The 22,163-nt window shown below is 41.0% G+C and overlaps 1 protein-coding gene across 1 annotated transcript; it reads right to left on the minus strand.

Annotated features, from left to right (window-relative positions):
* Positions 1-411: 411 nt before the first annotated feature.
* map3k9 (mitogen-activated protein kinase kinase kinase 9) lies at positions 412-21,396 on the minus strand. Its single transcript, XM_084742796.1, has 11 exons — positions 20,743-21,396; positions 16,568-16,981; positions 9,492-9,672; positions 6,583-6,731; positions 6,031-6,206; positions 5,664-5,904; positions 4,310-4,432; positions 3,974-4,115; positions 3,665-3,777; positions 1,991-2,749; positions 412-1,843 (listed from the first exon to the last, which is right to left on the minus strand). The coding sequence occupies exons 1-11, from the start codon at positions 21,131-21,133 to the stop codon at positions 1,389-1,391; spliced, it is 3,144 nt and encodes a 1,047-aa protein (XP_084598922.1). The 5' UTR covers positions 21,134-21,396; the 3' UTR covers positions 412-1,388.
* Between the last annotated feature and the right edge of the window lie 767 nt (positions 21,397-22,163).

Consider the following 22,163-nt stretch of genomic DNA (forward strand, 5'->3'; position numbering starts at 1 on the left):
TCGTCATCACGCCTGTCACTTGGGGGGTTACATTAAGTTGTAGTCTGTTTATAACCTAACATGAGCTTTTTACCGATTGCATTTATGCTTCAAAAATCTTAAAACTGGGATTTGACTGGGAAGATTAGCTTGCTGGACAAGTATCATAAACTTTTGTTTGCCACTGATCTTATTTTCTACAGTAATCCAAAATCTGATGGAAAAATCCCATCAGCTTTTTGTGGAGGAAGCCAGAGCGATGCTAACTTCCAGGCTGGCAAGCAAAAATCAACAAAAATCATCACAAAAGTCAGCAGCTATAAGAGTTCTAGCTAGCTAATCTACATCAAGCTAGCTAGTTAGCTTGTGTTTTGCTAGTCTACAACAATTGTTAGCTAATATTAGCCAAACTAATTTATATCCCTAGTTGTCTCATAAGTTAGCTTATGTTTTGCAATGATTAGCTAACTTCAGATGTGACTACACTGTATGTACGTCACTTTTAAAGTTACCCTGCAACATTTTCAAAATTTGATTTTCTTCTCTACAGACAAGTCTAGCATATAGAAGTACAGGAAACAGGAGAGGACAAGAAGAAAGTTGGCAGTTTCCACCGGGTACCAAGCTTGCTCGACTGCTATTGGGGCACAGAGCAAATAGGGGCAGGACTTAGGGAAGTATCAATTATGCAAGTACACTAAAGAGGTCTATTCCTAAATTCCTATGTACTGTTGTCATCATCTGTGTGAGCTATATCCCCCTATACTTGCAATGATTTGGTTTGACGATGGGAGTGCTTTTGATGTCAGTGTGCTGTATTTCAATTCAATTCCTTTCTTTCTAACTCTCTTTAAAAATAACTGAAAGGTGATGTATTTTTGGTGTTTTTTTCAGGCCGACTCTTCAAAAAGCCAAACCAAATGTCAAATTACATCTGCTCTCCTCTTCTCCTGATGTGTTACCACGGCTCATTTTGTTTTGTTGCGTTGTTTTTTCATAATGTAATAATGTAATTGGTCTGAATGTCTGAAGGATCCAAAAACATGTTTTCAAACTAAACGAACTGAACCATGGTTCAATTTGATGTGGACTAAGACCACCTCTTTGCATCGGAACAAGGTTTGGCTGTTTGGTCCAGGTGAAGTTTGACACCCGAAATTTTGGTTCAGATCAAACTGAAACATCCAAAAGCCCGGACCAAACGAGGTAGGTGTGAAAGGGCCCTTAGTGAAAATATTGTAGATGGGGAAAGGTGGGCAACCCCCATTAAGTAATCTGCTCAACACAGATTCATTTTTTTTAAGGACTAATTGGGCCAGACCTGTAACAATCCAAAGGCTAACAGCAGGGACGGTCCCCTCTCTGTGTTAGAACGTGAAGGGTCGGGCCAGTTTGCACATGGGGCTAAGTTAGGACCAGAATCCGGGTCTGTAGCGATAAGGTGAGTCTTTGGGAAAGCTGATCTCCGGTCTACAGAGTGGGACCGTTCCATCCCGGCACTGTCCCTCATCCAGCTGATCCAACAGGTTCTCCTTTCTGCGGGGGGAGTAGGGCGTCGGGGCCTCCATGGGGGTGGGCAGCACCGCCGGGTCTCTTCCAAACTCTACAGTCGGAGGAGTCTCTGTGCTGGACGTGTGCGCGGGGGACTCGCCATTACCCAGGCTTTGTCCGTTTCCCCTAGGCCTCGTTTCTGGCCAAAACACATCACAGCGTGCCCGTGGCGAAGGCCGAGGCCGAGCCACAAAGTCAAGAGTTTTGGGTCGTTCAGGAGCACAGCGACGACGGGGAGTTGGGGGGAACACAACATTTGGATCAGGGAGGCGAGGGACCTCAGGACAGTCTTCTTTTAAACCTCTGAAGCCACCTGATGTAGTAAAAAAGGCAAAGAGAGAAGAAAGTCCAACATCACATTTGCAGACTGACAATTATTGGGTTAAACCAATATTCTGGATATGCAGTCCAAATTTTTTGTCTGAATTTGTACGCTTAAAAAGCAGGCAGAAGACTTTACCTGTGTTCTCTAAAGCCGTTTTTTCCAGTAATGGCTCCAGATTGTTAGGAGGGCAGCTCTTCTTGATGGCGCCATCTGATGGCGTTCGACGCAGGCTACGTGAGGAACTCGGGGCGGATGGAACATGTGTGGGTGTGAGAGACTGGCGAGGGTTACGCTTGAAGCTCTCGAGGTGGGTGTTGACCAGCGGATTGACTGGCGTTTGCACGGCCTGATGCTGTGAGACAGGCGGCGCCGGCGAGGCAGGGCGGTAGACCAACAACTCCTCGTTGCTGTCAGCGCGCAGCAGCGAGCGGGTGGAGTTGCAGTCAGACACGGATGATAAGGACAGCAGCGTGTAAGAGGAGGGCAAGCTTCGCTCCGGCAAGGAGGGCGCCGAGGGTTTCAGCGGACTTTCCCGCCGGAACAGTCTGCGAGTCGGGGGGCTAGTGCTCCGCCTCTGGCCCCCAGTTCTGTGGAAGAAACCCTCCCATCGTGGTTTGATGCTCTCCTCCGGTTGGGCCAAAGTCAGCAGGTTGCAGCCAAGTCCGACAGCTGCCAGCAGAGCGCCACAGCCCAGCAGCACCAGCTCAGACCGCCGGCCTCCACCGGGGCTCTTCCTGCATGGCGGCGTTCCCGGAACTTGGCCGCTGGGACAGTACTCATCTCCATCAGCGTCAGCAGCAGAAGATGTGTGGCCCTCCTTATGGAAGGGAATGCAGAGGTAGGACTGACCAGGAGCTGCTCCTGGCTCAGTAGTGAAGCAGCAGTCTTCATTTTCTGAAAACAGGATCATTCACAGGTTAATATGGCTCACTTATAAAGCATGTACACTGAAGCACATACACAGAAAACCAGTAGTTGTAGATAATAATTCATGCTGGAGTCAACAAGCTATAGTATCATATAACAGTTCCTCTAAAACATGAAGCAACTTGAGGTCTATTGTGATACTGAGTATGCTTAGATACACAAATTTCCACCATTATTCCAAATATGACAATATTCCTAATTTGATACAGCTCATGTAAACAGTTTATACGATTTAGATATTCCATTTTCTGGGTAGGATTAAGGATAATGTTACTGGGTGAGGTTAAGGTAGGGGGTAACACTGGGGACAAAACCATGAGCTGCTTATTGGGGCACGGAGCAAAAAGGGGTGGTGCTTAAGAAGGGTCAACTGGGGGAATTACTGCAGTTTTTGATGTGCAGCCTTTAGCCTGTTTACAAATGAGCTAGCCAACAGTTTGCAAGGCTAGAGATGCATGCACAAAGGAAAAGCCCACATTTCTGGACAGGAAAATCAAACCTTTTAATCATTATTAAAGACTTCTTACTTTACTGTTTAATTACTTTAATTGCAGTATGCACAGCTGGATGTGAACAGGAATATTTTGTGCATGTGAATTGTCAAACTTGAATTCCAGCCATCCAAGTTTGGTTTGCTGAGTGTGCATGATATTTTTTCAGCAGCAGCCTGTTTACATTCACACAGCTACAAACACACACATCTGTTATATTCTCAGGTCAACCACTAAGAGCCATGTGGGAGGGAATTATCTCACTCACTCACTTCCCCCTTCCATGTTTTCCCAGCCAGTCTGCCACTCCGCTAACTCTTTAGACTACAGCTGCTTCTCTGTATGATTATGCGGACTGACAAAATAGATTTAATAAGCTGGTCCTGCTTACCCATCTCCACAAGGCTTGGCACTCCAGGCACGGCTGGACTGTGTCTCGGGGATCTGCGAAGGTTCGGGGCGCTGCAGGACCGCTGCCTGCTGCCTTCATGGGGCGGCTTCACACTGTCAGGCAGAAAGGATGAAGACAGAAATAACAATGAAAAAAAAAAAGATCAAAGATGATATCCACTAACTATATTTTTAAAATATTCATGTCCTCTTTTTGTGAACTGACCTTATATTTAAAAACATTAACTGAAAACATTAAAGTTATCAGGAACTACTTCTGGACTAAAACTCCTTCCTCTGGTCTTCTTACCTGGCATCAGCGCTGTGCTCCCTGTATGGGCCACAACCGCGGGATCTTCCCTTTTTCCTGGATCCCTTCCTCTCTCCATCTTCTTCATCTTGCGGGAAACACGTGTTGCGACCCCAGGCTGTACACCCCTCCCCCGGAGTGACTGCAAAATGAGACATTTTAAAAAGAATTCATTATGAGAACTGACATCAAGGGCAGACATGAAATAGCTTGTAATGAATAATAACTGAACTGAGGCAAACCAAGTGAATTTAGACACAAATTTGGTTCTCCATGGTAATAAAGGTCGATTAAATCAAATAAAATTTTAAACATTAGATGGTGCATGGTTCTTACGTTGGATGGCTCTCAGGCGGGGCAGGATCGGTGGACTGGTCTGAGGACTGGAGCTGCTGCTGAGCAAACTCCTCCGCCGATCATGTGAGGGAGACGCCTGCACTGTGATTTTGTGCTGAAAATCTAAATTGGGAATTCAAAACACACAAATCAACGTCTGAGAAAAATTGGAAATTAGTAATCTGGTTTACACAACTCTAAAAAATGAATAAAATCTAATTATATTTGTCAGTGATCTTGTGTGATTAGGTTAGATTGGTGTATTAGGGCCAGGGGAGGGTGTAATAACAAAGTTAGAAATTTGAGAGAAAACACTCAGATTCATCTCATTCTCTGAGATTAAAACCATAATTTTACAAGGACAAAAACTTGGGAAAAATAGTGTTCGCTTCACGTCACAAGGTTGGATCAGCATCATCACACCACACACCTTATCAAATTGTGCTCTGCAATCAGATTCAGCAATAAGGAAACACTTGAGGATTGATCAAGTTGATGTTTATGTCCTGCTGTACCACAAATCCCATTTGAATTGCCTGCATCAATCATTTGCATTATAGTTCAGGATGATCAAAACCCTGACTATTTTTCCAAGTTCTCTTAAATTTGTGACTTTAATTTGGGAAAATCTTCGACTTTTTTTCTCAACTTTATGCCTTTATTCTCTCAGAGTTTTCTTTCTCTTAAATTTACTACTTTAATCTTGGAAATTCTCAGATCATTATCCCCCTCCATATTTTTTTTTAGCATACAACAATGGCCCTTAAATGCTGATGTATCAGAAAGTAATAAGAAGTGTATTCTAATTTTCAGCTGCCCAGCAGCAATGACGAATTGCCTGCATTCACAACATCTACATTTTTGGAGTATGGCTTTATACAGTTGCCTTTTACTTAACCAGGTTAGAAGCTGTTTTAAGGTGCATGGACAGCTCATCAATTTAAGTAAATAGTTGCAATGAGAACTTGACCAAACTTGAGACAGGAAAGACCAAGAGCAACACTGACAAGCTCAAATATCACAATCTTTTTGCATAATTTTGGCGATATGCTGTAACCATATTTGATGTACTGTGCAGACGCTGATACTTGGAAAGAAGTTCAATTCGAACAAGGGGTAGATGTGGTAATGAGTAAAAATTATTAGTAATGTGAAGATGATGTTAAAGTTGGTAATGCCCTCTAAGTCTAGGAAATTGTACAATACCTAATTGACCATTAGGGATCCAGAAAAGGCAACATTTAGAGTAAAAGTGGATCATTATAAAGACCAACACTCTGGATGATGTCTTGTATCACAGTCTCCAAAATTTCCCAACATTTTGACTCTCCAACTTCGACTTCGTCTGTGGTACCTGAAGGCAGGCTGATCCTGTTCCCGTCCTTGAGTTTAAGGCGGTTGCGGCGGAACTTGCCCTGCCTGCTCTCCACGTGAGGCTTCTCCTGGTAGAGCTGGTGGATGATGATGTTGAGCTCTCGCTCCAGGATGTGGATCTCACGCTCGGCTAGCTCCTGCTCGCGCCTCCTCAGCGCCTCCTCCTGGCACTTCTGCTGCAGCGCCGCCTGGGTCAGCTCCTCCTCCCACGATCGCAGCTCCTGAGGGAACAAAAAGATCGATCACACCTGGAAAACAGCTTCACTGAAATCCGAACCTTCAACTTTGTAATGCAAATACACATTGTTATGGGAGAGCCTGAGGTTTAACTGCAGATCCATCTTTACCTTCTCCTTGGTCCTCAGCTGATCAAACATTTCCTGGATTTCAAGTTTCCAGTCATCCTGCAGAGAGTGAAAGGACTCTACTGGCATCTCAAAAAAGCCAGACTCTTCAATGGCTGTCAGCTGGTCCAGAATAGTTGTGAACTGCGGTCGGGAGTGAGGGTCTGGGCTCCAGCAGTCTGTGGCAGAAGATGAAAAACCCTCTGAAAAACTTGAGCCAATTTTGCCTCAGTAGAAATTATTTTTGGCCCTTTAAGTGAATCCAGAGAGCGCTAATATATTCTCTTTGTTTATTCCATGCTCCTCAGCTATATTTCACAGTCTTTTCTTGCTGCAGTGGATAAACACACAAGAATCTCGCAGTTACTCATTTCTTTTTTTTAATAACAAATGTTCAAAAGTATCTTCCTGGCAGAATAAGTGATGCTTGTGTTATTTATCCGCCTGTGGCTCTCCATTACAAAACATTTTGACACAGTTCTGCATAAATTTGTGATAATTTCCACCCATTCTGAAGGATTCGCTCTATGCAGAAAATGATTTTGTTCCTCTTACCCTCCATGAGACGTGCAAAGGGCTCAGGACAGGTCGAGGGAATGGGCAAAGCCAGTTTGTTCATCGCCACCCCATATGCAACGGCGAGGCCATCGATGCCCCGAAATGGAACCTCTCCTGTCAGCAGCTCCCACAGCAGCACGCCATAACTTTATTATTCAAAAACAGGAGAGAAAAACAGAAAACAGGTGTTGAATTAATCTGTAAATAACTTTATTCTGCACTCAGAAGTACGGAAGTTGTGTTGTCTTCTGCAAACCCAGGGCAAAATAAAATACTGAAATTATTTTAGATTATCATTTATCTTTTCTTCCACATGAGTGTAGAAGCTCTGATTAGGGTGACAAAGTATTTCTGAATGCCTGCTGCCTTCTCTTGGCTCTGCCACTGATCACGCTTTAATCCTGGGAAACCCCACACTGAGTCAGGAATAGCTGCTGCATGTGTGAGGACAACAACAGATTGTGAGAGAAAACACATCACACATATCTCATCATACCACCACTGCAACGTGAAAATGAATCACATATCATTTACATACTTACAATAGATGTTCACATACGCTAGGTCATCTTCTGTGGTCTAAAAATACGATAATCCAGGTTTTTATGTCTTTAAAACATTGTGACGTTCATACACAGAGTAAAAACCAGTTGGCTCCAGAGTTCTTAACTTGTCTAAAGCTGCAGTTAGGGATGAAACTAATGAGTATTTACCTGACTGATTAATCTGCTTATCATCCTCTCATTTAATCCATAGGTTAAATAATAACTAAAGGTTAGGGGCACTTTTTATATAGAGCGGGTACTCTTTATAATATCATTTACAGAGACCCAGTGGTTCCCACAAGTAAGGCGACAGTGGCGAGGAAAAAAGTTCCCTTTAACAGGAAGAAACCTCGAGCAGAACCAGGCTCTATGGTGGGCGACCATCTGCCATGACTGGCAAGGTTGGCTGGTTTGTAGAAACAGCCAGAGAATGTGTGTCACCTTTTCTCAGAGCTTGTTTAGTATAACCAGCAGTTTAAAAGTCACTGATTTTCTGCTGAGTATAATGTAAGACAATGCAAAAAACAATGAGCGTTTTTGCTTAAAATATGATTTAATCAATTATCTGATGATTTATTCTTTTTATTTATTTATCTGTTTTTTCTTGTCTTACTCTTTTATTGTTCTGTCTTACTTCTACTTTTTCTGTGTCTTTTGCTTGTTGTTTTGATTTTACCTCAGTTTTAGCTTAATTTTGTCTTACTTTTGTTATTATTTTTATTATTATTGTTATTTTGTTGTGGCAACAATGCAATCCCTGCCTCAATCATGTTCACAGATAAAAATCTAACAAAGGAGCTATTGTTCAGGTTAGGAAAAGATCATGATTTCAATATTTCAATATTAATAAAAAACAATCTTATGTCTCAAGTCACTGTTGACTTTTGAGTAATGCTGTAGTCATGACTGAAAAGTGTCTTACAGGATTACCCATGCTGGTGGAAAACAAATGAAATATAGTGTCCATGAACATTTCACTGACAACATTTCCTCAAAATGTATTTCGGTTCCCTTAAAATATTTTTTAATGTTGCAAATTAGTTGTATATAAATGTAATTTCTGAGAGACAGGACTGGAAATAAATAGTACATGCGTACATCTCTGCAGGTCTGAAAGTTACTGCAGAAATTCAACTATATATTTTATACATGTTGACCTGAAAACTTAACTTGAATAAAACTTGTCATCTGTGAATCATTTGCACCATCCTCTACATTTCCATATTTGCACTGGAATGCGTACAAATTGTGTAGTATCTTTAGCTTACAATGGACCAATATACACTACAGAATTTTAATCCTCTATATTTCTTATTTAAGCTTTTATTCTTATTTTTATTTATTAGATATTAGTCTTTTTATCACAGCTTCAAGGGAATACCACCTTTCATTTCACTGCTCATGTACACTGCAGAGCAAAGGACACATTAGATTTTTTTTTCATGATCTGTACAGTTCACTTACTCTTCCATGTTTGGATACTGCACAGAAGACTCAAGAAAATCTCCAAAGGTTGTTTATATTCATATAAGATTACATGACCGAGGATTGTTCATAGAAGACCATTTAATTTTAAGAGTCCATATTCATGTAGTGAAACTTTGGATTCTCTGGATAATGATTTAGAAAGATCTTGAAATATTATTCCATTTACAAAACCTTACAGAGAAAAAAAAATAATGGGATATTATGAGCTTACTGAGCAATATTTATGTCAAGATTTGAGTATATATTGTTGATTTTTTATATCATCTGTGAAAAGGAAAAAGGCCATCTGTATTTATGTTATGTTATTATTAGGAAAGGGATTGGTAATATAACATTTTTCTTCTTCTTCTTTCTTTTTTTGGTCATTCAGTGTGTATAAATGTTACACTGTATTATTCGTTTTTGCTTGATTGGTTTTGAAATGAATGAAATAAACTAAACATGTTGTGTGAGCATGTGACGACTGATCTTTGAGTCTTGAATCTTGAAATAAAAAAAGAACATGCATTAAAGTAAACAGTTATTACACTGAATTGTACCAGACTGTCGGTGATAAATCTTTTAAATCAGAGACACACAGATCGTCTGTAATGACTTTGTGCTGCACGAGTATGAAAACCTAATGTTGGATGTATATTTATAGTTATACGAGCTCTGTAGCCTCATCTAGTTTTGTACCCGTCTCTTAATACACAGCATTCTGTTCTCTCTCCAATGTGCCAGTCTGAGCTTTGTTACCACGGCAACCGCTGCCCTGAGCTGAACTTTTTCTCTTGCATGGTGGATGATGAACTGATTCTCTTTCTGGCTCTGTTTTCAGACCCGACGCGGTTTGTTTGCCGCACCAAACCCCCCCGTTCCTCCTCTGCCCACCTCCAAATGTCGCTACCCTTGGAGAATGTCGACGAGCGGATGACTTCCGGAGCCATCCAGGCATAGGTGCCGGCGGCGCTCATCTTGGTGGTGCGGTGCCACTCCCGAGCCAGACCGAAGTCGGTGATCTTCAGGGTCTTGTTGCTGAGGTCTTCCATCTCAACCCGCTCCAGGATGAGGACTGCAGCGGGCAGCGGTGGCGGAGCGGGAGGCGATGAGGGGGGATTTTTGGTTGGAGGATGAGGGGATGGGGATGCATGCAGATTGGCAGGTGGGTTGACGGTAAAATAAAAGGTTTTAGGTAACCATCACCAGGATTGTAATGTTGGGAGGGTGGGAGGGGGGAATCAGGCCCATGATAAAACACGATGCATGTGGGAACCCAAAAATTAGACACATGGCGGATGAACAGAACAGGGTGCGGTTGGTGGGAGGCCATGATGAAAGGATTGGAAGGATAAAAGCAGTGAAGAGAGAAAGAGAACAAACAGAGAAACCAAGAAACAGTGAGCCACTACGACAACAGAGGACAGCAGAGATGAAAAACACCAACCGTCATCAGTGCTTATGATCTCACTGTGTATTTTTACAACAGAATCTCAAACCAACACTAACACCACAGTTAAAGAGGTGACAGAAGTACACAGTTTGTACTGTGGTACTCAAGTAGAAGTGCAGATGCTTATGTTAAAAAAAGACTCACAAAAGTAGAAGCAGTGATTCAGATTCTTTACTGTTGTAAAGAAATGTACCTCTCTGTCTGTTTCATCTTGTTCAGTATTTTTTTTGTAAATTATATTAAAATATTGATATCTGAAGAAAGCAAATTGTGGTCGTAACTTTACGTTCTCCTCTTTAATTTCTGCTCTGTTCTTCCTCTCAGTGCTGAGAGGAACCATCCCTTGCTGAGACCCACTTCTGTATCCTGTGAGATATGTGCGGCTATATTGAGATTTTATAAGTCATCTGAAGAGTGTGTAAAGAAAACTAGCACTTTTATAGTTAATTCTTGATCTTAGGATATTAGAGTTAGAAACAAAATATGATAATTAAGTTGTGATGTTGAGACAGCAGGCTTAGAAAATTGTAACGGTTCAATTTCCAGGTCAATTTCATGCTAAAGAGGTGGTAATTAACAAGTAACATATTTGAAATGTCTTAGAATATAATTGAATTTTTTTAATTGTTGGTCTTATTATGTCTTTTATGTCATTTTGGTTTGTTAGGTCTTTTACATAATTTTTGTCTTTTTACATAATTTCTATCTTATTATGTCTTTTATGTTGTTTTCATCTTGTTACATCTTGTTCTTGTCATGTTACGTCATTTTACATCTTTTTCATCTTGTTGTCTTTTACGCCGTTTTTGTTTTGTTACATTGTTTGTCTTGTTATTTATCTTAAGTTGTTTTCATTTTGTATCATAATTTTTGTTTTGTTACATCTTTATTTTGTGTTTGTCTTGTCATTTATTTTACGTTATATCTGTCTTATTTTGTCTTTTATGTTGTTTTTGTCTCGTTATATCTTTTATGTCTTGATACATAATTTTTGTCTTGTTGCGTCCTTGCGTTGTTTTGTCTTGTTATGTCTTATATCTTTTTGTCTTGTTACATCTTTTACGTCATCTTTTGTCATTACATCTGTCACGCGTGATACGCACTGATGGATACACCAAGGAATCGTCTTTTCTATACGTTATTGTCCCATCCACTTAGGGTGAAATCGGTCACATTGGTTCGCATCATTGCATCAGTGCATACCACGCATGACATAATAAAAATAATCCTTCAAATGCATTACAACTAAAGTAACAAGCCTGTTTTAAAAATGTAAATAATAGAGAGTAGATACTTGTTAAAACCTATGGAGTAAAAGTAAAAAGTTGTCAGAAAAATAAATATTCAAGCACCTGAAAACTACTTAAACACAGTAACAAACTATTTGTAGATAAGTCCCACCTCTGAAGTACAGAAATAGCCTGTTCTCACACACCCCTTTTGCTCTGATAGACGCTGAAAAACAACTCATTCCCAACATGCACCAGCAAAGCAGTGCTCCTCCTAACCACATGCTCACTCTCCCCCATTCAGCACCACAATGCCAGGCCATCTGCTGCGGCTGTGCCCAGCGGAGAGGGTGTGTCTGCAGGCTGCGGTGCACATCAAGCGCCCCTTCATCTGCTGCTCATGTGGCTCTGACGCTACAGCCGACGCACTTTCCGAAGAAACTGAACCCAAACATGCGGCTAAGAGTAAACCCTGCTCCTGTGTAACATGAAACAAACACAGCTGATTCCCCCTGAGGCCAATCACGCTCCAAATGCACTCACCGTAATGCACTGCGCTTTAGATAAGAGGAGGCTATCTGGTAAATGGCATGTTATGTGAAAGGGAGGCAGCAGAGATTGGTGAAAGGTTGAAGGTAGAAAGTGATTAGAAATAATAAATATCGGATTACTGAGTGGCTTACAAATCAAAATATAAAACCTCAAGTGAAGTGAAGGTTCTATCATGGAACGGTATACAGAGTACACGTCGCCCACCAGTTTCTTTTTTTTTTTTTCAAAGAAATTGCAGTTTGGTCCTGGTTCTGTGATTTGGATATTCCACTTGGCCATACTGTCAGTTTATTGCAATTGCGATTAACTGTGCAGCCCTATTTCACAGCAGCCATTTTGCAATAAAATAGTCGGGTAAACACGGGTGTTACCGGTTTAGGTCCTGTTCCATGCAGGTCAAACAAAATTCAACAGTTTGGATGACCTTTGATGCAGCATTCACGTGAAATAATCTGCTCTGAGAGGAGTTTTCTTTCTATTTTTAGGAACATTTTATACAATTCTGTTTTTTTTAGTGATTATACATATTTAATAGGCTTGTTTTTAGACAAATTCAGTCTTTTCTTTTCCTTGACATTTGGTAATTGTTCTATCAGCTCTTTGGTTGTTTTCTTTTAAATATATTTTGGAGGGTTTTCATGCCTTTAATTGTTAGGACTGCTGACAATAATAATGTGCATTTGAATACTATAAATTTCCTGATTCCACCTCAACAATACCCTCCCTAGCCTCTCCTTCAAACACATCCCCGGGCTGCCAGTGAGGATTGGCTCGCCCTGGTCCCTAAATCAAACACACCTACGCTTCACTCAGTGTCAGTTCAGCTGCACTTCTGTGTAACAATAGGGACGAGATGAACCGTGCTTCACCTGGAAGGTAGATGAGACCAGGCGTGAGTGACAGGAGGTGGTAACATAAAGCTGCAGTCATTTCAGACAGTTTCCAGCAGACTCACATCCTGTTAGATCACCTATAGTTTGCAGACCACGTTCATAGCTGAAGAAATAAAGTGTGTTCTCCATAACTGATTGAAGTTGAACTAGAAGAGATTCCCCCCACTTTGTAGCTGTTCATCTGATGAGTTATATATACTATAACCTTTATTATTATTATCAGACACAAAATATATGCTCATTAACAGATTAAAACTTAAACGCACAACATAAGACTACAATATCCACCATTAAATATTACAATTACACAGAAAATTAGTATTTCATGCAACACGTGGTGTTTGTTGTCAAAATTAAGAGCCAATCGGAGCCTGTCAGCTCATCGATCTGGTGACAGTCAAGTGCTTGCAGTGATTGGAGAGCAGCTGCAGCGCCTGGCTCTAAAAACTGCTGATCTCTTGAGGTTATCGTTGCCCACGTGTGCTTGACATCAGATCAAGTCGGGATCAAGTCGAACACAAATCTAACCAGCATGCACTGTGCAGTAATTGATTCTGTGCATCTCGAACACACCTGATACGAGATTTCAGATTGTTATATTTCCTGTGATGTAGTTGCACTATTAAAAGTCGTTTTTTGAGAGTAGTTAAACTCCAGTTAAACTCCAGTTAAACTCACTGGACATGAAAGTATTAGTGTTGGTCCAAAGTGACAAATCAGAGGGAAAGTCAAAGAACTCATTATGATTCATCCCCTGGGCATCATGTTTATCTGTAGAAAATTTAAAGAAAATCCATCCAGTAGTTGATGTATTTCAGTCTGGGCCAAAGTTGCAAACCAGTGATTGACTGGCTGATACTGTCATCTCTAGAACCACACAGCTGGCAAAGGCTAAAAGTTAAACCACTAAGTGGGTTTATGAGCATGTCAGAACAAAGATGAAAGAAATTTTGACTTTTGTGTCTTTTTTTTTTTAGGGGCTGAAGTTCATAATATCACCACCAGCCACTTTATTACCACACTGATGCGTCACGGTCTCGCTGCGCCACATCCTTCCCTTCATGGCAGAAGTAAACCCTGAGCAAGTTTCCAGAGTTTTACAACTACGTGATCTGAACCCCACAAGGACCTGGCTTGACAGGAAAATGAAGTCATGTGAGGTTTCTTAAACTGATGCAAATCAAATATGTAGTAATTTAATTGTATATAACACACAAACAACTGCCAATTTGCTGCAGGAAAATACAGAGGGCTCATTCTGCAGTGCTGCTGTGCTGTGAGGACGACCTGGGGTTTTCCCCACACAGTCCAGGGTGGCAACTAGTTGGAGTGACTTAACACTTTAAAGCAGCCTATCGGAAGTGAAGCGTCTGAGCTGATCATCGGAGAATGGGCCAATGGCAGGCGGGAGGCTGGTTGTATATGTTGTCTGAGCCTCCAATAGGGAGGCTGGGGCAGAGCGTTGGGCAAATCCTCAGTAATAGGCTTGGGATTTAGGGGATCCAGTAGGGTAAAATGCAAGATTACAACTGCTCTGTAAACATACATGCAGACTCTGTTTGCTTTCTGCTCTCATTTCTGAAGGGGGATTATTATCACTGCAGATCATAATGTGTTTAGCACTGACTGATTCATTTTATATCATATTTGAAAAGTGCATTAAGTGAGTTTTTTACGGCCCCACAGCCAAAATAAAACACCAGCGAGAAACTCTTTACTTTCCCAGACTCTGCCTTTAAAAAACACACTATCTGGCCTGTATTTGGTTTGAAAACAACCATAACTCTTGCATTTATTGATTAAAAAATCAATACAAATTACAACTATGAGTATCCATAATTGTGTTACAGTCCATTGCAGGATACCATACATTTTGCCAAACTGCATGAAACTGCAAATTCTTGATTCTACATAGAGATGATAAAACTTTAACTACACAAAAAACACAGTAAATACACTGAGGACTAGGGCTGTAAATAACAATAGTTTTATTAATAGTAATAAAATCAGTTTATAGTTTGTCCTGTGATTTGACAAAAAATATTAACAAAGTTGCTAGAAATCACAGTGGTGTTTCAAAGTTGGTTGCTTATGTCTGACTAAAAAAACAATAATTATATAAAAACACAAATATGAATGCAGCGAATTGTTTTGTTGATCTACAGAAAAGACTCTGTAGTTGTGGCTTCTCAGGTGTCAGAATCAAAATCAAAAACCTACAATTCTCCCAGTATTCTTTCTTTCTTCACTCCACTGCCACAAACTCATGCGTGTTCAGCGTGTCTGAAGAAAAAAATACAAAAGAACACCTCTTCTATCTTTAAAAACCCCCTGTAAACTCAAACTCTTTATGTTTTGGATTGTAATCTGCATTTTTTGATATTTTCCGGGCTTTCTGTTTAGACGAAATCCTCAAAATAATTACCAAATAAATCAATAATGAAAACAATTGTTAGTTGCAGCCCTTCACGCGAATCTTAGAGCTGCATGATTTGGTTAAAAAAAAAAAAAAAGTGATATTGCGATTATTTTAACTTAAATTGCAAAATGCAATACGATTAGTGGAAATGACCTGTTTTGCATTACAATTTTCATCTTCTCTGAAAAAAAAACAAAAACTATTAATATCATGATGATGTGATATTTATTGAGGTCTGTACTGAACAAACATGTTTACTTTCATCTCGGTCAAGTCATCTCTGCAGCACTACAGTTTTCTCACACATTTTTCCTTGTTCAATAAATTGCGATTTGGATAAGGTTCTGTGATTTGGATATTGCACTTGGCCATATTCTGATTTTATTGTGATTGCAATAAATTGTGCAGCACTTAAAGCTGGGGTAAGCAGTTTGGTGTCATTGGGCAAAAGTTCTATAATACCCTTTAATCATATTGTAATTCAAGTAGTCTGAGAGAAGACTAGTCTTCTGCTCCTCCTCTTGGCTCGGTTTCAAGCTCAAATCTTGTTGATGGGAGACTTTGGTCAGTCACAGGTCAGTAAGATAATTATTGGGTCATCAGAACTAAAGATGTTCCAACACCATTTTTTCCTTCCCAATACTGATTCTGATACCTGAACTTTGCATATCTGAAACCGAGTCCTGATCCAATATCAGTGTGTTAAAAAAATGTCTCAAGAGTCAAGAATTCTTTTCCCTGCAGCCCCAAAACAGTTCACTTCACAATCACAAAATATAGATAACTCAAATCAAGTTCACTCCAGATTCCCACAAAATCAAACCAAATCAGCAAATTAAGACTGACAACAGCATTCACTGCAGAGAATATGTACAATATACACCAGGTACTCACTATGGTGATGGTCAGTCAGTAACTTAGTCAGGTTTGCAGCGGGTTTTATGGTCTTGGCTCAGCTAAAACACCAGCAATTCCTGGAGAAACTCCGACTGGGAAATTCACAATCCATCAGAGTCCTCCAGAGACCAGGCTTCTGCTGACCATGAGTTGGCTACAATAAAATGGACTGTGCAACATGATCTGATGCTGAGGTAAAACTCATGTTTTTCTTTGGTGTACGAGATGCTGCTGGGAAGTAGGGTCCCGTGTGGAGATCAACACATTACATGGTATCAGATTGAAGCACAGACTTGCATACTCGCCAACATCTCACAGCACATTAGCCAGTATGAGAGGCAATTCTGATACTGGTCAAAATGTCAGTATTTGACAACCTGGGATTCAACAATCAACTCTCTCTCTCCAGAATCACCTATCACAGCTCTAATCAGCTAAACATTTTGGGAGAAATTCACAAAACTACCTCTAAAATCAAGAATTTTTGAACACTTCAAAAATAACCATGTGATGACAGTGAATCTTACTGTTGCTGGACTTGAGGTCTCGGTGGATAATGGGGACAATGGCCTGGCTGTGGAGGTAGAACATGCCGCGGGCGATCTGCACGGCCCAGTCCACCAGCGTGCACGGAGGGATGCGTTTCCCGGCGAGCGCCCGGTTGAGGGGGCCTCCTCGGGCGTACTCCATGACCAGACACAGGTTTGGCTCGAGCAGACACACCCCCAGCAGAGCCATGATGTTGGGATGGTTGAGCATGGCGAAGAGTTTGGCCTCCTGACGCACGCTCTCCAGGGTCTGCTCCGCGTCCTCGTCGGGGTCCCGTCGTGCCGCCTTCACGGCCACCTCTGTGCCCCGCCACACCGCGCGGTAGACTTTTCCAAAACCGCCCACGCCGATGATTTCCTCCAGGGTCAGCTCGGAGAAATCGATCTCCAGGACTGAGGAGACATGCAGAGGACAAGGATTTAGGCACCAGCAAGGATTAACTTTAAATTCTGTTGCACCAAAACTTTAAACACCAATTTCAAATGTGATCCAGTATTAACTTTAAACCTACACTTGAGGAGGTTTAACTTTTAAAATGGCTGCCTTTTTCAGATGGAGTGAGCAAAATAGAGTTCCTCAAAGAAAGTTGAAGGACAGAGTTAAGCCAGTTGAGTTTTATAATGTGTCTCTTCTGTCTTTTACTGCAATTTGTTACTTTTTCTCAAAGAAGGAGAAATTAGAGCTTCTATACCATTGTAAGTAGGCTAACCTGGTTAACTGACTTTCTAGCTAGTTAACAAGCAAACAGTGTAGCCTGCTGTTTTGTTATTTTTTCAACTAATTAGCAAACAATGTAGCCTACAGTTCTGATAACTTTTAAGCTAGCTAGCAAACAATTTATCCTACTGTTTGTTAATTCATTAGCTATCAAGACAAAATCTAGTCAATTGTTTTGTTGACTTTTTAGCTTGCTGGCAAACAATGTATCCTACTGTTTGTTAACCTTATAGCCAACAAGAAAATAATGTAGCCTATGTTTTCCAAACTTTTTAGCTAATTAGCAAACAATGTAGTCTTCCGTTTTGTTCATGTTTTAGCTAGCTGACAAACAATTTATCTTGCCGTTTGTTGACTTTATAGCCAGCATGAAAAGAATATAGTCTAAGGTTGTCCGAACATTTTAGCTAGTGAGCAAACAATGCAATCTACTGTTTTGACTTTTTAGCTGGCTAGCAAACAATGTATTCTGCTGTTTGTTAACTCTTTAGCTAGCAAGAAACCAACATATCCTACAATTTTGTTACCTTTTAGCTAGCTAGCAAACAATTTAGCTTGCCATTTGTTAACCTTTTAGGTAGCAAGAAAACAATATAGCCTACGGTTTTCCGAACGTTTTAGCTAACGAGCAAACAATGTAGTCTACTGTTTTGTTAAGGAATAAAGGGCAACCAGAAGTTAATGTTTTTCCCCACTCTTATATTGTATGTAAACTTGGGTAAGCAAGCATCTCCATACTGATAAACCATGGTTTACATCAGTAAACTGGGATTTACTGAGCTGAGATGAGTTTTTAATTGTATGACTGAGCTCTACTTAATTTTCAATCTGGATTTATTTGTTATAAATCTAGTTTTGTGATTAGAACTCTTAGATTAAACACACAATATGTTAAGTTCTACTGCTAGAGGTCTTTTTTTTGCATTAAAACAGCAACAAAAGATGTAGTTTGATTATGTGTTGGGGCAGCATGGGATCGTGGGAGTTGTTGTCCTCACTGTGAAACCACCACCTCTGCTGATGAAAATCTATCCAACATAATTCAGGCAGAAATCCTGATCATGAATAAAGTAATATTTAAGTTTTTTTGACATTACATTTAGTCACATTTGCAGACTTCCTTCCTCACTCTCTGATGTATCTAACATACACAGGTTTTCCCATAAGTTATAGCAACAGGTGGCTAGCCAAGAAACACATCGTTACCTTGATTATATTATGTATTTCTCTGCATTTGATCCTTGTAAACATTTGGGATAATGTAAGTACACAACTCAACAAATTATATAACATATGTCTAGTGTTTTTAGAAATTCTAATGCAGAAATGTTACACATTATAGCTTTAAATTAAACTTTGTTGGTGCAGCTCAGTCTAAAGAGACAAAGCACAAGCCTGTATTGCCCCAAAACATGTACAGTCTCCTGACACAATATTCATCTTCACAGAGCTGTTATATTTTTGCACACAGGCTGTGAAGGACATTAGAGGTCGGGGTCAGCCCGTCTGGAGCTGTTGGGGATTCTCTGTTTTACTCTTCTGCAGGGCAAACGTTCGCTAACAAGGATCTCAAAACCAGGTCATTCAGTTGAAGGATGTTTTCACTAAGCCACCCTGCTGCCCCAAATACAGGATCTGGTGGAACTACCCCTCCTGCAATTACACAAGGGTGAGCATCTGTCCTTAAATCTGGCTGGGATGTCAGGAGAAGGATGGATGGAAAAGAAGACGATCGTTTCCACCTTGTGTTTCAATTCAAGGTATGAGATGATGTGAACAGGAGCCTTTGTCTCTGTAAACTCTCAGGTTGAGGATTTCTAACAGTCTGCTAAGCAGACTGACCTTGATGAATATTTCAGGTGGGATGGTATGTGAAAGTAGGCCAGCTGCTGCTGAATGTGAAGAGATGAAAGACTGAGACAGCCAACAAAGACAGCTGAGGTGGTGGTGTGGTCCACCCAAACAACTGGGGCTGATGTGGGTCATAAAACACATGCTTTACTAGCCTGTCTATGCTCAGATACAGATATAAGATTTGGTAGAAAGTTCATGATACGATATTTATCATGATCTTAAAAAGAAAAAAGATGACTTGAAAAAATGCCCTTTTTCAACTAATGTGCATTTTTTTGTGTCTATGAAACTTGTTTCAGGGTTCTTACAGGTGCTGGAGATCCTTGAAATTATTAAATTAAATTATAATGTTTTAAAGGTTTGAAAAGTGCTTGGATTTTATTTAAAGTAATTGTAACTGCATTACTTTCAAAATAAATCACTCTCTGACTGAATATTTACCTTTTTAGATAAAGAAATAAGTCAAAGAGCGCCTAATTTCTTTTGTCTGTCGCACAAAAAGAAGACGACTCTGCTTGAGCCTCACTTGCACAATAACATCTGGTTTAATGTGATGAAGAAATTAAATGTGGGCTAATCATTTTGAGTATATATATGAATATAAATATGTCATTTACCAGAGCTGTCAGGAGCTGGAAAAGCTTCAAAATGCACCTTGAATTTGACTTTGGAAAAGGTGCAGGGACCATGCTGTTTTTCCTTTTCACTTAAAGTGATTCTGCTGTCCTTCTTTTAATTAAGGAAAATAAAAGTAGCCAGCCATGACCTCAGCGTTTGCAAAAATCTGCAATGACTGTTTGAATTATGTAGAACTGCAAAAGAAAAACATTGCAGAAGTCAGTCGCTGTCCTTTCATAAACGAAAATAAACAAACATTTTAACCATATAATATCGCTTTAGATATCATCACAGACAGGTACAGTATTGCAATATGGAAATATTCAACATATTGTTCCATTCCTAGCAATTATCTGTGAGGAAAACTGGTTTAGTTGCTGCAGAGCATCATTTTGCACACAGCTCGTACAGACCAATAAGAGTGTTTTCACTTTGTGCAGTGCTCCATACTTCTGATTCTGCTTACTGTCCCGTTCTGAGGCCTTGGCTGCACATTTCACTGCAGAAGCTTTGTCTCTACAAGCATTATTAGACATGTCTGTCTCTCTTGCTGCACAATTTTGGTGCAAAAACCAGCAGTCAACCATGAAATTGAATGCATATCACGGCTGTGCATTTCCTTAAAGGACAAAACAAAGGTTTATATGATATCTAATGATAATGTTGCCTGTAGAGGACTTCTGCTGAGGATGCAGGGCACATTGTGCATTGAAATGTGAGTACTGAGGCGGGGTGCAGCTGGTTGTTTGTTTGACAGGCACTGTGTGATGAATAATGGTCCTGAAGCTGTGAGGATGCTGGGACCAGCCTGTTTCTAGGCCAACAGGAGTGCACTGCGCTGCCATGACACAGCACTACCGTGGGTTTCTCTGGCCTTCTGACAAAAGACAAGGGAAGACCTGTCCTCTGTGCTGTGTTTTAGTGATTTCATTAGCTCAGGCATGAAGCACAATGGGATACTCACGGTGCAGAGGAGGCACTTGGTATTGCTGCTCCGGGGTGTCCCGGATTTCCTCCGGAATGCCGGTCCCTTTGCTCACATAATTAGACGGGAAAATGCCGACCCGGTCTGCTATCATGCCGGTCCACCAGCCCTCGTCTCCTGACACCAGCGAGTCTTTGGACAGGACCTCCACCAGGTCGCCCCTCCGCAGGCTGAGCTCGTCCTCCGCAGTCGCCTCATAGTCGAACACGGCCGTCCAGAAGCCCGGCGCGGCGGGTCCCGCATCATGCGCGGCGCTGCCGCCGTTCTCTGGGGTCGGCCAGCGGAAAACATCTGCCTCTGCTTCTTCCGAGGAGGACACGCACGCCTTGGGACTCAAACTATTGTCCAAAGCGGGTTTGAAGACATCCATGGACGCGATCCATAGGGGCGACCTGGATCACTGCAGGCGCATCCACCTGACGCGGCTCGGTGCGCCCTGCGTCTGCACGCACGCACGCACACACGCACACACACACAAAGCTAAGTAGCGGCTAATCCCGCACACAAACACTGCAGGAAACTGGAGGCTTCCTTCTGCTGCATCGTCTGCCTTTCAGTCCCCGCTGGCTGCTACCAAACAGCTCCGGCTTGATGCTTTTCATTGCACAATCCTTCACCAATCATCGCTGCAAGTCCTCGGACGCTCTAGTCTTTATTTTAAGCCAATTGTGCCAACGTGCGAATCATCCGCGGCTTCCTATTGGTCCACAGAAACGTCAGCAACAGTTTCCCCTCCGCCCTCCTGTCAGCGTCAAATGCTGGTCACCTTCTCCCACCATGAACCTGCCCTCCTCACGCCAATTACAGCTCATCACAGTCGCTTTGGTTCAAATCTTCAATCAGATTTTGTTTTGTTTTTCAGAATTATATATTAATTGATATTTTAATTTATGATTCAAGCAAGCAAATTGTACATGTTCTGGCACGTGTGAGCAAAAGAGAAAGTACAGTCATGATCACATGACCCATTCAAGTATCAAAATCTGTCAGACATATATGTAGGGGACACCTGGGGCAACTGTACCATTTATTACATCTGACTTCATTACTTCATAACGGTTTCTCCAGTGGTAATTTGCATGGCCCTCAAACTACATTATGAATAATCTTCACAGAGTCATTAGTTTTGTTTGTTTGTCTGATGTTACGCAACTTGCCAGATTGTCTATGAAACACAATCTACACACAAAATACACACACTACATACAATTTTAACAAATCTGTCAAACCAACCTGTCAAAATGTCGGGGCAGAATGGCCTTCAGCTCAAAAAATGTAAATACACATGCAAATTTAGGCAGAGTCCATTCAAAGTTCCATTTATAATTTTTATAAAATCAATATTCTTTAGTCACCCTAGAATATACAAATATTCTACATCAATATTCTACATTCTTACA

The sequence above is a fragment of the Lutjanus erythropterus genome, chromosome 18 (assembly GCF_056507025.1).
Source record: "Lutjanus erythropterus isolate fLutEry1 chromosome 18, fLutEry1.hap2, whole genome shotgun sequence".
Lineage (NCBI taxonomy): Eukaryota > Metazoa > Chordata > Actinopteri > Lutjaniformes > Lutjanidae > Lutjanus > Lutjanus erythropterus.

Excerpts from the sequence above, each read along its gene's own strand:
- map3k9 (XM_084742796.1), bottom strand. The coding sequence starts at position 21,133 with ATGGATGTCTTCAAACCCGCTTTGGACAATAGTTTGAGTCCCAAGGCG. Across the intron at positions 6,732-9,491 it reads AAGGGTAGCGACATTTGGAG|TTATGGCGTGCTGCTGTGGG; the intron begins GTGGGCAGAGGA and ends TGAATAATAAAG. Across the intron at positions 4,116-4,309 it reads CCGCCTGAGAGCCATCCAAC|TCACTCCGGGGGAGGGGTGT; the intron begins GTAAGAACCATG and ends CTCATTTTGCAG.